Raw genomic sequence first — 16,758 nt, 5'->3', positions numbered from 1 at the left:
AAAGTTTTTTGATCGGTTGCGTAGTTTTCGTTTGGCGTTCGTTGAAAAATGGAAAATCAAAAGGAACATTTTCAAATATTTTGCTTTTTTATTTCCGCAAAGGGAAAAACGCATCGCAAGCTCATAAAAAGTTATGTGCTGTTTATGGTGACGAAGCCTTAAAAGAACGGCAGTGTCAAAATTGGTTTGCCAAATTTCGTTCAGGTGATTTTTCACTCAAAGTTGAAAAACGCTCTGGTCGTCCAGTTGAAGTTGATGACGACCTAATGAAAGCAATAATCGATTCGAATCGTCGCAGTACAGCACGTGAGATTGCAGAGAAGCTTCATGTATCACATACATGCATTGAAAATCACTTAAAACAACTTGGCTATGTTCAAAAACTCGATACATGGGTTCCTCACGAACTGAAAGAAACGCATTTAAAGCAACGCATTAACAGCTGCGATTTTCTAAAGAAACGTAATGAAAATGATCCATTTTTAAAACGACTGATAACTGGCGATGAAAAATGGGTTGTTTACAACAATATCAAGCGGAAAAGATCGTGAAGCAGGCCAGGTGAACCAACTCAAACAACATCAAAAGCTGATATTCATCAAAAGAAGGTTTTGTTATCAGTTTGGTGGGATTACAAAGGAATTGCCTACTTTGAACTCTTACCACCCAGCCGAACGATCAATTCTGATGTCTACATTGAACAACTAACGAAATTAAACAATGCAGTTGAAGAAAAGCGGCCCGAATTGACAAATCGAAAAGGTGTTGTATTCCATCATGACAATGCAAGGCCACACACATCTTTGGTCACTAGGCAAAAATTATTGGAGCTTGGTTGGAATGTTTTGCTACATCCACCATATAGTCCTGACCTTGCACCATCTGATTACGTTTTGTTTCGATCTTTACAAAACTCCTTGAATGGTAAAAATTTCAATAATGATGATAATGTCAAATCGTACCTGATTCAGTTTTTTGGTAATAAAAACCAGAAGTTTTATGAACGTGGGATTATGATGCTGCCTGAAAGATGGCAAAAGGTCATTGATCAAAATGGGCAATACATTACAGAATAAAGTTATTTAGTTCCATTAAAAAATTGTCTTTGATTTTCTAAAAAAATCCGCAATTACTTAGTTGCCGACCCAATAGGTCATTTGCATAGATGACTATTGTTTTTAAAAAAAATAATAGGCATTTATCTGTCCAAAAATCAACATTTTTCTTATTTAAGTATATAATATTAATTGTATTATATATTAATATTATTAATTATGTCAACCTGAATGATTATATCAGTAAATAATGTCGAAAAACTAAAAAATAATATAATATTAACAAGAAGTAATCACGTGCATATTCGATTTACTTTACGCAATTTTTTAAAATTTCTATTATTTCTTATGAACTTCTTGGCTTTAAAAGGAAGTATTAAAACAACCGGTTTTTATTCAAATTCTACTTTTGTGCTTTGAATTTTGGAATATTTCCGAAATTCCTTAGCTGTAACTGTAGTCATAATAGATTCTTCAACATAAAGCCGCTATTGTATGAAAATATCATAAGTTCAAATATACCAAAACACTTTAGTAATGTGAAACACTTAATAAATTGGTTGCATCTGTTATCACAAAACGACATACATATGTCGGACCGGCGTCCTGGCATAGGGGTAGCGCGCCTTTGTCGTAATCTGGTCGTCCCGGTTCGAGCATGGTTGTTTTCCTTCTGTGTACTATTTGTGAGGTGTGTGAATGTGCCCCCTGTAAAAAAGGGGTTGTGCAACGAATGTGACGCATGAAGTAATTGAGTCGTACTCTTGGCCCTAGTTGGCGCTACTGAAAAACAAGAGACGCTCATTTAAACTGCTGACAGATAACTGTCAGCAGGCTTGTAAAGTGCCATCGATCACAACATATGTCGTTATTCATAATGGTTCGAATTTTTAATGTCGCATCCCAGTTCAATTAGTTCCATGTTGAACGGATTAATCGGATCGACGACTTTTGACCTAGGCGACAAACTTGGCGATTGTTTGATGATTTGGCAAGGAATTTGACGACTTAATTTTTGAAAAATGGAAGATTCCAGAATCAACATGAATTCTGGATAGAACCGATATGATCATTTGAATGTGAATAATTGTGAAGCTTCTAGATGTTTCTGTGACCTGCGTCGGAAACTATAAAAAAAAAACCCAGCACACCGAGCTGGTGTAAATCAATTGAGATGAGTACAAATAACTAGATAGTGGTGTGCTAAGTCTTATTAATCGAATATTGAGTCATGTGCCGAATTTGTAGTCAAGTATTGTTTGATGCAGCGTCGAATATGTAGTGAATTAACAGTCGAGAGTCGAGTCAGTAGTGAATTAACAATTGAGAACAGCTCAAGTGAGTTCACAATGGAAATTAGACATTTGAGGTATTGAATAATTACGTGCTTTTCCCTGCGGGGCTCTCTCTGATTGCTTTCTGCTGTTACAGTTGTTTACTATTGATTTGCGATTTGTGTACTGCTATATGCTGTAAGAGCTGTTCTTGTTTGAATTCGTCTGTGTTTTATGCTGTCTATGTGTTTGTATTTCCGTGTTGAATAAAATCTTTATTTGTTAGTGAGGCGGTTAGATTTTCTCACCATACACCCACTACACCGAATCTTTTCATTGTCGCTGATTTTGTAGAATTTTTCATCACAATACATTTACTGCTTATGTTTATTAGTATAAAGCATTTTGATATTAAAATGATGATATATAACAAATGAAAAAGAATTCTTCCAGCGGTTTCATTTCTCAAAATATTTCTATTTGAGTACAAAAAAGCCTGATTTAAGGTGTATTCTACAGTGATAAAAATGATTAGAGGCAAGGAAAAGGGCTTTATTCAACTTAATACGCGGAAAGAAAAAAAGACAGATTTAGAGGAGAGAAAGGTAAGAGGAGAAATTGGCGAACAGGAACAAAATAACCCAGGAGAATTGTGACTTTGACTAATTATTTTCAACGTTAGACGAATCGATTTGGGCATAATTCAAATATGAACTAACTGTATTAATTAAAAACTTTCCTCCTACGGGTAATCGTCTGTTATTTAACACACAAATTCATTAAGAATATGAAGAATAATAAGAATATGTGAATTAATTTATCATAATAAAGATTCCGCGCCTTTCTTTTTTGCCACAACGAATCAAGTTGACATATACTTTACAAATCCCTCCCAATCTTCCTTTGCATATTTTCGTGATTTTAACCATGTTCTATCCAATGATTAAAAGCATAATAATGCTGATTGCTAACATTGTCTTCACTAAATATATTTATTTTACAACTATTTACACTAAAATTATACAGAACTGAAAGTTTAATAGGGTCCGAAGATCAAATTCGACATTGCCCTTTTTCTTTCTTTCTCTTCTTCTTCAGCCATCATCTACACGGTCATCGGGTTAGACCTTTGCCTTCATCTCTGCTGCCAGAGTGGCGGGACATCCCTCAGGAGTAACAGATCTTAACCGTTATCTTATCTAACATTACAGTAACAGATCTAAGTAGCCGTATTTCGAGCTACGCACCATTGACTTGGTTGAAGTTTAGCGTGGCCAGCCGTTTCGAGTTTTTGTTAGATTTAGTTTATTGACCACAGCATGTGTTCTCTTATAAAATGAAATACAAATGTAGAACAGCCTATGTTGTTTGTTGATAATTGTGCAGTCTATGCAATCAAAGCTGATAATATGATGTAGTCAGGAATTAAAATTTTATGAATTTGAGGATAGGAATCAGGATTAAATGATATGGAGAATTACTGGGAAGGATTGGTTCGTATGGATTCTGAGATCACTACGAGTAATGTATGGTTTGTTTTGTAAGATTTAATATTCTTCATTGCATTTCAGAACAGAAAAACAATAATGCTATAATTAGTTTTTGAAAAAGACAACATTAGAATTTTTTCTGAACAATATCTCAATATGTATATTCATAGAGTTGATTCATCACTGCATAGCATCGTCTAATAACTATATTTCAATTCTTAGATCGAATCATTCCGGTTGATGTTTGAATAGGAAAGTAGATATCAATAATTATGTTCCATGCGAGAATTTTAGATATCAACTGAGGATGAAACATGCTTCCTTCTTTTAGAATAATAAATACCCTATATTCTAAAATTTGGATATCTGAAATTTCATATGAAATTGCTGAATGATCTACAGAACTACAAAACTTAGATATGAGGAAAACAAGAAAACCGAATTTTTCTTCTCTACTGTAAGTGGATAGACTCCATATTCAGACCTTTTTCCGACAAATTCGGGCAATGCAAAACACTCGGATTATCATTCATTTATTTTGCAATCTATCAGACCCATCTTATTAGGAATTTGAAGGTAATTTGACCAGCTTTGTGCATTGACTGTAAAATTAATTCACAAACTCATTAAGCGAATTCTGGAATGAATCAACCAATATATTAAGCCTATTCAATCAATCAGTGCGGATAAATCAATCTTATACACAACAACATACATAGGCATTTATTAAGGAAGATCATTTTTATTCATAAAGAAGACTTGAATGTTCTCGATATTAATTCCTCACCTTTCTGTGCCTTTGTTCCATGGCCCAGACGGTGATGAGGATCTTTCCACCTATCCTAAGGACCCTGGTGAGTTCCTTGATGGCTGCCACTCGCCGGTCAGTCGTCGCAAAGTGGTGGATGACCGCTACGGAGAGCACCGCGTCGAAGGTTTCATCGCGAAAAGGCATGTGCAAGTTATCACTCGTCAGAACCTCGAAATTCTTAGCTCTGGCAGCAGCAGTCAGAGCGGCGCAGCGGTCAGCGCCGATCTTCCAGATGTCTGGATTGATGTCCAGGTATTTGCCGTTGCCACAGCCTGAGTAAGGAAAAAGAAATTTTTTAAACATTCGAATATATTTTTTGAATTAATTATAAGCGAAATTTTTCTAATGACATGGACTTGTTTTTCTGACAAAGAGTCTGAAAAATAACTTTAAATAGTTATTCTGTGTTTGAAACGCATTATTAAAGTAAGACAAGTTAAGTCAATCATGTAAATAATAAATATAAAGTTGCAAATTTTCTATAAAAAATTATAAATAAGATTAAGGACTAATATATCACACATAGAGTCGAAAAATGCAATTTTAATGCTGTAATGTTTGAAATGTAATAAATAAAATAATGTAAAATAATAATGTTGAAATGTAATAATGAAATGTAATGTAATAAACCAATCGAATTGTTTTTACAATGAATTTCAATTCATAATTAAAAATCTATTTTTAATTCTAATCAAGATAGCGTAAATACAAAGAAATATGTGCAATTATTGCATTCTTATGAATTTAAATCAATAACTAAAAATGCAATAAAAATTCAGAAAAAAAATGTATAAATGTATAATGCCAATCAATTGATTGACTGTACTCTTGTTGAAATAATCTTCGTGGATAATATTTTCGTAACATAATGTAGAAACCAGAATGTAGAAAATATAACTTTTATCATCAATTTATATTATAAAAAAGAGAACATTTCTGATGACAAGTCCACGTACTAAATTTAATCCTTCCAGCACGTTGCATTTCTGAGTTAACCGTTCTTAAAAACACTCAGACAGAGACATAACCGAGATCTTCAGACATAAATTTAGAGTATTATGTTGTGTATGTGCGTGCTAAATATCAATTGTTACGTCTAATGCATACTGTTAATAATTAAAGTGTCTAAGGAATATATGGTGCTGCATGTATTCACTATCATTTGTATATATTATATACTCTTTCTAGTTCACTTTTATAAATACCTCGTGCAATAAACGCATGTTTGAGGGTTCTGGAGTTTTCCCTTTAACAGGAATAATACGATATGCAGGCCAGCTACGGGAAGTGAGTCCAGTACAATATTTTAACTACAGTTTAATAGTTAATTTCTATGTCAATAGAGATGGGCATATATTTGCAATTCTGAAATATCCAAATGATGTGCAAAATTGCATTTTGCATTGTTTGAATCAATAATTGCACTGACGAAAAAATCACGATATCTAAATTTACGTAAAAACCTCCGTCCCTTTGAATCTGTTAGTCATAATAAGTAAAATATTATCGCCACATTAACGTTTTCAAGGATAAAAATTCCATGAATTTTAAGATAAAAACTTATCATGTTATGAAGTTTTGAATACCTTTATTTTAAACGATTTTTAGACTAATTCTAAGAAATACTCAAGAAAAATACACGACGTACAATGCTTCTTCCAGACAGCCGTTAATTGTGCAAAGTAATTCTAAGTTTCAAATTAGTTTTAAGTTTCCTAAATCAGTCAGTTTTGGTCGAGATGAAATCTGTTTTTAAAAAAAAAATGTTAGGGTGCAAAAAATGCTTGACTAAATCGTAATTTTTTCAGCAGTATATTTGACATCTCAAACAATACATTTAATTCTGTACCTTATTTAGAGCATCTTCTAAGTGGGAACTATATACCTATGTCTAACGGTTTAAAAATAAGGTATTAGATAAGACCCCTGTATAATAATAAAAAATAAATGAAATAAATCCTATGAAGATTAAAGATTTTCTTACGACGTACATAGTATTGTTCGAATTCTTCCGGCGGTTCAAAACAAACAAATTACTTTAGAAAGAAATTCGAGTATGAAAAACAATATCCAGAGCTTTAATTAAATCTTTTCAAGAATAAGGAGCATTACTTTTACCAAAAGTTTTTTAATTATTTCTCGTTAAACCGCTTACAATACAAATATAATCACTCTTTTATTTTGGAATAAGCTTTTGCTTTGTTCATTTACTAAAGAGTTTCACAATTTCTTTCCTTTTTATAGTTAAATAAAAAATTTTTATCTGTTTCTTAATATTTTATAAGTCTCAGGAGATGAATGAATTCATCTTTTATGTATTGAATATTCAATAATGAAATTTCATTTCAGTGCGCTTAAATGCACAATCTTTTTTTATCGGAGGGAAGATGCTGTGAAAAAAGACAGATAATAAAAATATTTTTAGATAAAGCAAATTTGCTTTGCAGAAAAAAAACTTTAAAGTCCTTAAATACGGTAGACAAATAAAACCTAATACACGAAAGAACTTACTTTAAGAAAAAAAGTCTTTATTCTCAGCTATAAGACTAAAGAAAATCAGAATCAATTCAGATAAAACTGGCAACACGTCACATGATATATGCATGAATATTTTACAAATCTTTCACATATTTTCATTTTACTTCAAGTATGTACGTCAGTTTTTTTATGCTTTTACTTTATTTTTCAGTTCGCTGCATAATACATTATAGGATTTTATGATAAAATATTGTTTGAAACAAATTTTTCGTTCTAAAGGGTGTTTTAGAATGAAATATAATTCCGCACATGGGCAGCTAGGAAAATCATTTAATTTTGGAGCTTTAAGAATTTTTTTAGCTATATCTACGGTTACTTAACAACGGTTTTCCGTTCATTCGGGATATGGGAAAAGCAGTTTTAACGCTTATAGGATAGTAAAATAAAGATCTGTTAATACTAGTACAATATGTGTTTTCCCGAATCTATTTCAAGCCTTACCGTAGCCGAGCAGAGCTGATATGGCGTGGATATTTGGAAAGTAAGTATCAGCCCAGATGTCATTCTTTTCATCTGATTATTTCTAAATTAAAAACCCCTCATCAATTAGATAACTAACAGTACAGTTACAAATTAGGTAACTATGGGATGGTAATTTGTCAAATCAAATCATATGACACTAAAAAAAAACTCATTCTCATAATTAAAATTTGTAAAAAAGGGAATTTTAGTTTTTTCAATCAAAATCTTAGAATTCTTTTCTATTCCAGATGTGCTCCTAAATCTGTAGAAAATAAATACCACTTAATATTAAAAAACTTTGATTTATCAATATTCCTAAAAATCTTAATGTTCTCAATTAGAATATTTCCAATAACGCGATATAATTAAGCAAGGATTTTAATACTTAGTATTCAAATTAGATCGTCCAGAGATTTCAATTCAAACGAAAGCTGAAATGTTTGATAAAAGCATAACATTTTTCTGTTATGGATAAAAACATCATTCTGTAATAAAATGAAAGAAACATTTATAACTAAACGATGTGCTCATTTAGAAGGCAGTTACCGTATTAAAATTATCTCAGATCAGATTTAATATCTTTTGGCTTTATCTTTCCCTCTACCGTGCAATTCTTTCTGCTAATCTTTGCTTCCAAGCAGTTGGATCTTCACTATCTATAATGTTCACAAACACTCATATCAAACTAAAACTATATCAAAACTAATCACTAAAATGGGATTGAAACAAATAATGTTCGACTACAGAAAAAAAGTTCAATTCCAAACACGCACGCACACACACACAAAAAAAAAAATGCCGAAAGAAAATATTAGGCACTAAAACCAGTTGGTTTATGTAAGGAGAATATAATGAATCTGCACAAATATAAAATAATAAAAATGCAGATCTCAGCATTGCCCTTTGCTACATTCCAACGAAAAAAATGTAAATATGATGTGAGATTTACGATCTTATGTTTAATTATTATTTCATGAGTAAAAATTAAATAAATCAAAAAATGGAATCGTTAATTTTATTAGAACATTGATAAATCATTAAATTCAAAAAATTTATACTTATAAAATGCTAACGAGTGGGCCTAGAAATTGCTTTTATTACTTATTATTAAATGGCAACAGTCAAATGTAAACAAATTGGATTATGTAGCCAAAAATATTATTAGAAACAGTTAATAGCCAATAAAATATCTTGAAAACAATGGATATAGATTGTCGAACACTAATTGTTCATCAAACATTTAAATACCCAGTTAAAAAAAAGCTCATAAGTGTAAAGCGGAATTCCTGACTAAAAAAGTATTTCAATAGCTTACATATTTTAGATTTTTCTTTCTTTTATATGATTTTAAACATATAATATTTATTTTAAAATTTGATTTGTAGCATAATGCATATAATGTGTACATAAGAGATATTGATGGTTTTTATAACTTTAAACTAAATTAAAATGGAAGCCAAATGGTCACCAAATGTCTGAGTCGCTTGACGTCCAACAGAAGTTCGGATTTACGCATCTGATAATGGCGCAAATCAAAGGAGCAAGGATATTTTTAGCTCCTCCCTGGATTCTTTCGCAGGTTTTGTAAGTGATTGCGATAAAAAAAAAATAAAAGCAATTCTTTCTGCTTCTAAATTTATTGATCGGCAGTTTGCAAATGATTTCACATTAAATGCTGTTTGAAAGAAAAGTTAAAGTCTAGACGATAACTTAGGATTTCAAAGATGCAATTGCAATATCGTGATGTATCTACAAATAGACAGACATCTATATGTTTGAATACAGTTAAATTATCTTTTATTTTTTCTGTGAAAATATTAAATCTGGTTGTGGCATATTACAGTTGCATAAAAACTTTTATACAATCAAAAACTGAATTAATAGTTTTAGCTGTAATTTTTTTAAAACATTCATAAGTCTTTTGTGAAAAGATTGATTTTAATATTATAATTAAGAATATCATCCGTCTTACGGAAGATGGCAATTTCTAAATTATAATGTTATGTGATAAAGCCGTAGACACGTTTTTCATCATTTTTCCATACAACGAATTGCATATTATTTTAAAGAAATGATTTCATTAAAGAAGTGAATTTTTCCTATTTAATTATTCGAGACATTTTACATTTTAAAAAATCTTTGTAAGCGTAGAATATAACACAAAAGAGGATTAGACGAGGATTTTCATATGCTACTTTGTAATTACAATTTCAAAACAAATTTTTTGCAGAAAATCTTTATTCAAATTTCATTATTCGAATCACAGATAGACTTTTTCGAATATTTCAATTAATTTCAAGTCTAGAGTATAATGGATTAATTCTTATATACAAATTTGATTGAAAATAATTAAAATTCGTATTCAAATGCCGAAATTACTATTTCTCATTTAAGGAATTAATTTAAATTAAATTGTTAGGTTCAAGGTAGTCTGGCAAAACATTATTTTAATTTAGTCCCAAAAAAAGTACAATTTTAACTATAAATGCTTAAAACTGAAATTTAATATTCATGAAATATTACTAAAAGTTAAATTACATGTTGAAATCTAAGCTCAAATTCCAGACAGAGGATGATTGAGTTTAAGCGATTCATTTTGTATAATTCCACAGTAATATTAGCTTGTACTATGATTAGTCAAACATTTTTAGTCTCTACATTAAATAGCACGTTCTATTTTTAATATTATTTCAGCACATAACGAACATCCGAGATATTTAATCATGTTTAAATTATTTTTGATTTTAAAATTAAATGTTCCTTTATCTTGATTACAGATTCAAAAACCAAAAGCTTCGAAATTTGATGTTTCAGTCAGATTCGTTGTTACTAACAAGTCAGAGGTGGATTTAGGCATATTGCAATCCTAGACAATCCACATTATGAGGTCTCTCGTTTAGTAACTGACAAAACGTTTTCAATTTAACTTGTAAATCATTTGTTTTAATGTATTATTTGAGCAAAATTGTTAAAAGATGTGTTTTTACTTATTTATTTTAAAATTATTTATTTAAAAATAATAAAATTCCTGAAACATTTACCGCAATTATTAGTTATTTATTTCTTTATATTAGTTTTTAATTATTAAGAATAATTAATTAATGTTCAATAAATTTTTAAAGAGTTATTACCTATGCTTTGATTTATTTAATAATGGTACAAATAATTCCTTGTAAACACACATTATAGTCAAAGTATTTTATAACTAATAGAATTTGTATTTTCACAAAGTTATTTATGTGGTTGCCAGGATAAGAAAATTTTTAATTGACTCCTCTGCGGCCTTCTCTCTGATCATCGTGTCTAATCAGCTGATTAGTTTACGTAGCTAGAAATCCGTCTCTGGACACAGTCAAAAACCTTTTGCCAAATTATTTATTTTTCATCTTATTATCTTTAGGATTAGGAGTTAGGATTATCTTTTAAATTATCTTTTAGGATTGCTGAGATCTTATTTTTTCAGCCTTATAGGAATTTCTTTGCGTGTTGTGATTGATTTAAAATCGCAGTTTTCAAACATCTCAGAGGTTTCTAAAACTCTCCTTGCGCTAACTAAGTGATTAGATTGAATTTCTAATATTCGATTGTTTTAGACAAGGTCACAACTGATATGCCCATTAAAGTAGCAATATATATATATATTTATTTTAAAGGGAAGTATTAATCCAATGATCACATATAATGCATATAAAACTGCACACATTTTATTACAATTTTTAAATAATTGCTAAAAAGCATCGATTATTCCTAAACCAATCAAAATTATTACTCAGCCTTTGATGATTAATATTCTATAAGTTCTATAGAAAATTTCGTGTTTCTTTATGTAACAATGGCGGTTTCAAAAACTCAGAACTGAAAAGCGAGATCTTCTTTTTCATCCTACTGACGTTCAATTGCTCACCTGAAACACGACAAGTGTGCTGCGCTTTATTTTGCAATGAGTTGCTCTTTTACTATTTCAAATATTATATCCTAACATGTAATCCGAAATTAGCTGCACAGTTACATTAATCATGCGACTACGACACCATGAAATTTGCCATCACTGATTTTGAGTTTGCCGTTCAAGAATTTTAAATTTGTGTACAAAAGTGGATGGAGCGTATTCATAATTCATAACAGATAAATAAAAAGATGTAATTTCACAGAATCACTAAAATAAGAAGTTAAAGTAAAAAAATCCTTAATAGGATGGTTAAGTTAAAGATTTGCTCGACATATGAAACTGAATGGATCAATTTATGAAAAAAATGGTCTAATAATAATCAATGCTCAGGGACATAAATTGCCTGAATCTTCCACTGTAAGTAATGGAAAGATATTCATATATAATTACTTCAAGAAAAAAAATTCTTTGTGATAAATCATAGGAACGAGGGCGCAAAGTATAACAATTATAGAAGTTTCTTTGCCAGTGAATTAAGTAAAAAAAAAAAAAGAAAAAAATAGAAAAAAAGGAGAAGAAGATGATGATGATGGTAACAAATAAAATGCGTAACAGAAATTTAGTAGAATGCAATTTAACAAAAACTCAATACCACAGTAGCATAATTTAAAGATTGCATTAAAAATTTTAGAAAGCATGACAACACTGGCAATTAAGACGCCGTATCAACAACAGACATTAGAGTAAGTGTCCAAAGGATTTGCCGTCCGAAGTGAAACACGGTTTGTATGTTTTTTTTAGTGTAAATGTTATGCATCCTGATAATGCATATTCCATAAAAGCAGTGTGGAAGCCTTATAGAATAAGTTTTATTTGGATTAGTTATATGAAAGATTCTAACCAGTTCATCGCAATGAATAAATTCGATGTCACAGATTATATGAGATGACATTTAAAATGATGATGTCTCACATAAATGAATTTATTTCGTCCTGATGGTGAATTGATACATGACAAAGGGAACAACTTTTAAAGTAAAAGGGCGGAAAACTTGAAGCGTTTCAATAAATTTTATTAGAGAATATTTTTTAAATTTTTTAATATTTACTTTCATTTGCTTTTAATGATAGCCTGCTAGTTTCCTATTTATCTCTCATTTTTTTTATATAATTCTATATTTCCTTTAAATTGAATTTTCTTTTCGGTTTATATATCACAATTGCCTTGAAAAAAATGTCTTATCTTTTAACGTAATTCCATATTTTTGCAAGCATTATATAATTCGATGCAAGAAAGATGCAAGGAAATAGACAAGTAGTTAAGATCCAGACATATAATTACTATAAATATAGTAAAATCTAATTATCTTAATCTTTTCTAGATCTGGAGAGAAATAAAACAGACTAAAAATAAAGAAACTAATTCCTGCAATTCGTGGGAAGCGTAGACATAATGAAGCATTAGCGTTATCAACACATTTTATGAGGCTCTTGAGTAATTTTCTATATAACGCTCTCAGTAAAACGAAAACAAGGCAATAAAATAGATAAGATTGCTCTAATCAAATTGATCTGAGCTCAAATACTGAACAGCTGCTTCAGCAATAAATGAATAAATCACACAGCAAATATTTTTTTAAAAAATTGAAGTAAGTATTAATTTATTCAAGAAAGATTCCATCCGTATAATAATGTTTTAGGTGGTGCTTGTCTAACCAAGTGAAACTGGAATCCATCAATTCAAATATTTTCAAATTGAGAGTTTTTTTCATTTCAAAATCAAAAAAATTTCATGGTTTTTCTTGTCAAAGGAATTAAACTTAAAATCGTACAACCTAATATTTCGTTTTCTTCCCTTTCAACTCACGTCTTTTGCAACGAAAATAATCTAAACATCTTGATTCAAGCACTTTGTTATCTAATATCTGTAATCTCTGGGGAAAAAACTTCAGGGGATAACATAACAGCCATTGTTACTATATATTCCATAAAGTTTATTTTCTAGTTCGAGATCTTAAATACGATGCAGACTAGACACTAAATTTTTTTACAAAGTTCCATAAGGATTTCATTGAAATTGTGCATGCTTCTCTTCTGGGACAAGAAATCGAATTAAACTTTTTGAACACCAGCGGTTCGCCTTTTTAAATGACTTACAAGATTCTAGTCGATTGTTTAAAATACAGATTACCAAATCTTCAGTCTAGACTAAAAGCTGATAGATTTCTAATAAAAAGAAAAGCAGATATTCATTTTTTTTTCAATCATTAGTTGTTTTTTGTAAAAGGCGTTTAGGGATTTTTTTTCTCGTTATAAACCATTTATTTCTTAGAATCATTTTATAACAATGATTTTTACAAAATATGATTTTTACAAAATATCTGATATTTCTAAATTTCATTTTAATGTGAAAACAAGAATTAAATGCTTTCACTTTTTTAATAATATTAATAATTTTTTATGATACAAAAATTTCTGTTGAAATAAAATGGAAAATGTTTTTAAATAATGATAAGCAAACAGTAATACAAAGAATAATAAACAAAAGTTTTGAGGGGCTATACTATCAAGTAAATATAAATATAATTAAATGGTCTTAATTGAATTTTAAAAACTGATCGGAATATCTATGACTTTAATTGCATTAAAATCCACAACCAACATTTAATTCATTTTTCGACCACAACGATCTCCCAATTTAAACATTTATGGATGCATGTTTCACAGGAACTTACCAACGTCGGCCACCAGGCTTCCCGGTTCCAGTTCGAGTAGAAACTGCTTGACCCTGGGCCATGGCCTGTACCTGGTGTCGGTGAAGTGAGGTGCGATCTGGTCGTACACATCGTGGACATACGCCTTCTCCAAGGCCAGAGACCTGGCCTGCCGCTCTTCGTGGTTGTCCCCCGCCATTGTGCTCTGCGTCATCCTGAGACTGTGGAAAGAGAAGACAACAGACATTGAAGGAAATTGTAAACTCAAAAATGATAAAATCTTTTCGAATCTTATGAAAATAATAAGATTCACTGTTTGAAATGAATGTGAAACGGCTCATTTACATATGCTATAATCTGCGACCTACAGATCATGCAATTAAATGCTTCCATAAGGCGTAACACATACTGATTTCTTCAGTACTTTAAATTGGTAGATATTGTGTATGGATATTTTTCTGTTTAAGAATTTCTATTCATTTTAATTTATATCTACTTTCCCCTAATCTATGAATTTACATTGATCTATTGTCAGTTATTCATCTAAGCTTACATTTTTTTCAGTTACAATTAACAACAATTTAATGAATCTAATAAACTTAAATGTGAGAAGCTCGAGATTCTACAGTCCTTTAAGATTATTAACAAATGGTTTATTTAGGTTTATTTATTTAATTAACTAATGGAATTTATGGTTTATTTAGCTAATTAACAGTTAGTTCAAAATGATATGTTATTTTTAAATTGTCTTCCTAAATTAAAAGTATATAATTGCTATTCATTTCTATAAAATATTAGCCACCTCTTTTTTTTAGATAATTTCATTTAACATGACTTGTCTCATGTTTTTAAAAGTGGGATTTCGTAATTGATTTTTCATTCATTTTCTAATATGTTAAATTTTGAAATTTTGAACACTTTTGTCTTCTAAATGACTTTAAAATATTTCGATTTTATCAGTTAATCATTGAATCGAATTTAATTTCAATTCCATACGAATAGCGTAGAAGTTCCATTTGATTGGAATTCCACAATATCAATAAGGATAAATTAAAAATTCAAGAATAAAAATTTTAAATAACTGAAATTCTTAAAAAGTTACTTTTACGTACACTAATAAGAGTGTATTTAAAAAACAATTTTTTAATTTACTTATTTGTTGGTTATGAATTTGAAAATAATACTTTGGTTCTATGCACAATCTATAGCATGTCAGTCATTTTTGAAAGGGCTAAAAGTAATGTAATTGAACCTGCAGCACTATTCGGTATTTCATTTCACTATAAGCTTTCAAAAACACACTCAGAACACCTTTAAACACCTTCACTTCTAAAGCGTCTTAGAATCCAAAGAGTAATAAAAATTTTATATAAAAGAAGTCAAAAGCCAGTCATAGAACCCAAAATAAAATGCAAGGATTGGAAATTTAATAATGTTGATACAACATTGGTAATAATTTGAAATTGTTATGGTTTTTCGATGTCGTCAGCAGCTTTATGAGCAGATTGTTCTCAGCTATGTGGAACCAGAAGAACGGCTAAAGTCGTGCCATTTCTTTTGCTGGTATAGATATGGCGTTATATCGATTTAAGAATTTTTGAAGAATTTCAATAAAGATGTTGCCATAAAGTGGCTCTTTCAAAGTTATTTTAGAATAATCTTTGAAACCAAAGCATAGGGGCTTAGTTCACATAAAATGTAGAATTGCAGAACAATTCACAATCAAAATTGTAAAATCGAACTTCTCCAATGATTCTTAAAATGATAGATCATTCCATTCGAAACTTCGAGAGAACTGGTACAGTTTTAGTTATTCTGCTATGTTCACATCATTCTAAACATGTGTTTTACAACACTAGTAACACAATGAAGACCTATAAATTTTCAGACTAGCAAGCAAATTGTGTCAGCTATGTATTATTGTATGGAAATTAATATTAAAATTCCAACTGATTATTCTTTATAATCCTAGATGCAGTCTTTTGATACTGAAGAAATTAGTGATTAGATTTAACCAATATAACATATCAAAAACATATTTCGAAAATAATTTACCTTGGCATATAAAAGGGAATGGAGCTCCATGAATTACCGTTTTGGAAAATGTAACTATTGATTCTGAAGACTAAATCGCCAGAATCAAGTCTAATCTTTAAAGAATGGATGCTCTTAACAAGTAGAAATTCTTTCAAGCAAAGAGATTCCCTCAGAAAAATTTTACACTATTATAAAAGTTATGTCCAAGAGTTAACAATCTATATAGCTAAAAGATGAACGTAAGAATTATTTAACTTCGATTTATTTGATTTAAAAGGGCATCTGTATACTTTAAAGAATAATTACTAAGAAGCTCAGTACAAATAAATAACTGAAAGATTGTTTCGCTTTTAAAAAAGATATTATGTGTAAAATTTATAACATTTATTTAGAATTTATAACAATCATCGGCACTGACCTAATAGATGATGTCTGTCAAAATAGATTGATTGCCAAAATGCAATCATCACAACAACAGCAATAACGTAT

At 30.0% G+C, this 16,758-nt stretch overlaps 1 protein-coding gene across 2 annotated transcripts in view; it reads right to left on the bottom strand.

The window, feature by feature from the left end:
- LOC129962380 (uncharacterized) overlaps positions 1–16,758 on the bottom strand; it is a 128,752-nt gene that overhangs the window by 33,199 nt on the left and 78,795 nt on the right. For both annotated transcript variants that reach the window (XM_056076134.1, XM_056076133.1), the window contains 2 exons: positions 14,254–14,453; positions 4,607–4,902 (listed from right to left, as the gene is read on the bottom strand). In XM_056076134.1, the coding sequence (XP_055932109.1) occupies positions 4,607–4,902; positions 14,254–14,446 (489 nt within the window). In that variant the 5' untranslated portion in view covers positions 14,447–14,453. The remainder of the gene's footprint in view (positions 1–4,606; positions 4,903–14,253; positions 14,454–16,758) is intronic.

The sequence above is a fragment of the Argiope bruennichi genome, chromosome 2 (assembly GCF_947563725.1).
Source record: "Argiope bruennichi chromosome 2, qqArgBrue1.1, whole genome shotgun sequence".
Lineage (NCBI taxonomy): Eukaryota > Metazoa > Arthropoda > Arachnida > Araneae > Araneidae > Argiope > Argiope bruennichi.
Note: the sequence above shows the minus strand (reverse complement) of the source record. Positions and strands in the feature narration are given on the sequence as shown.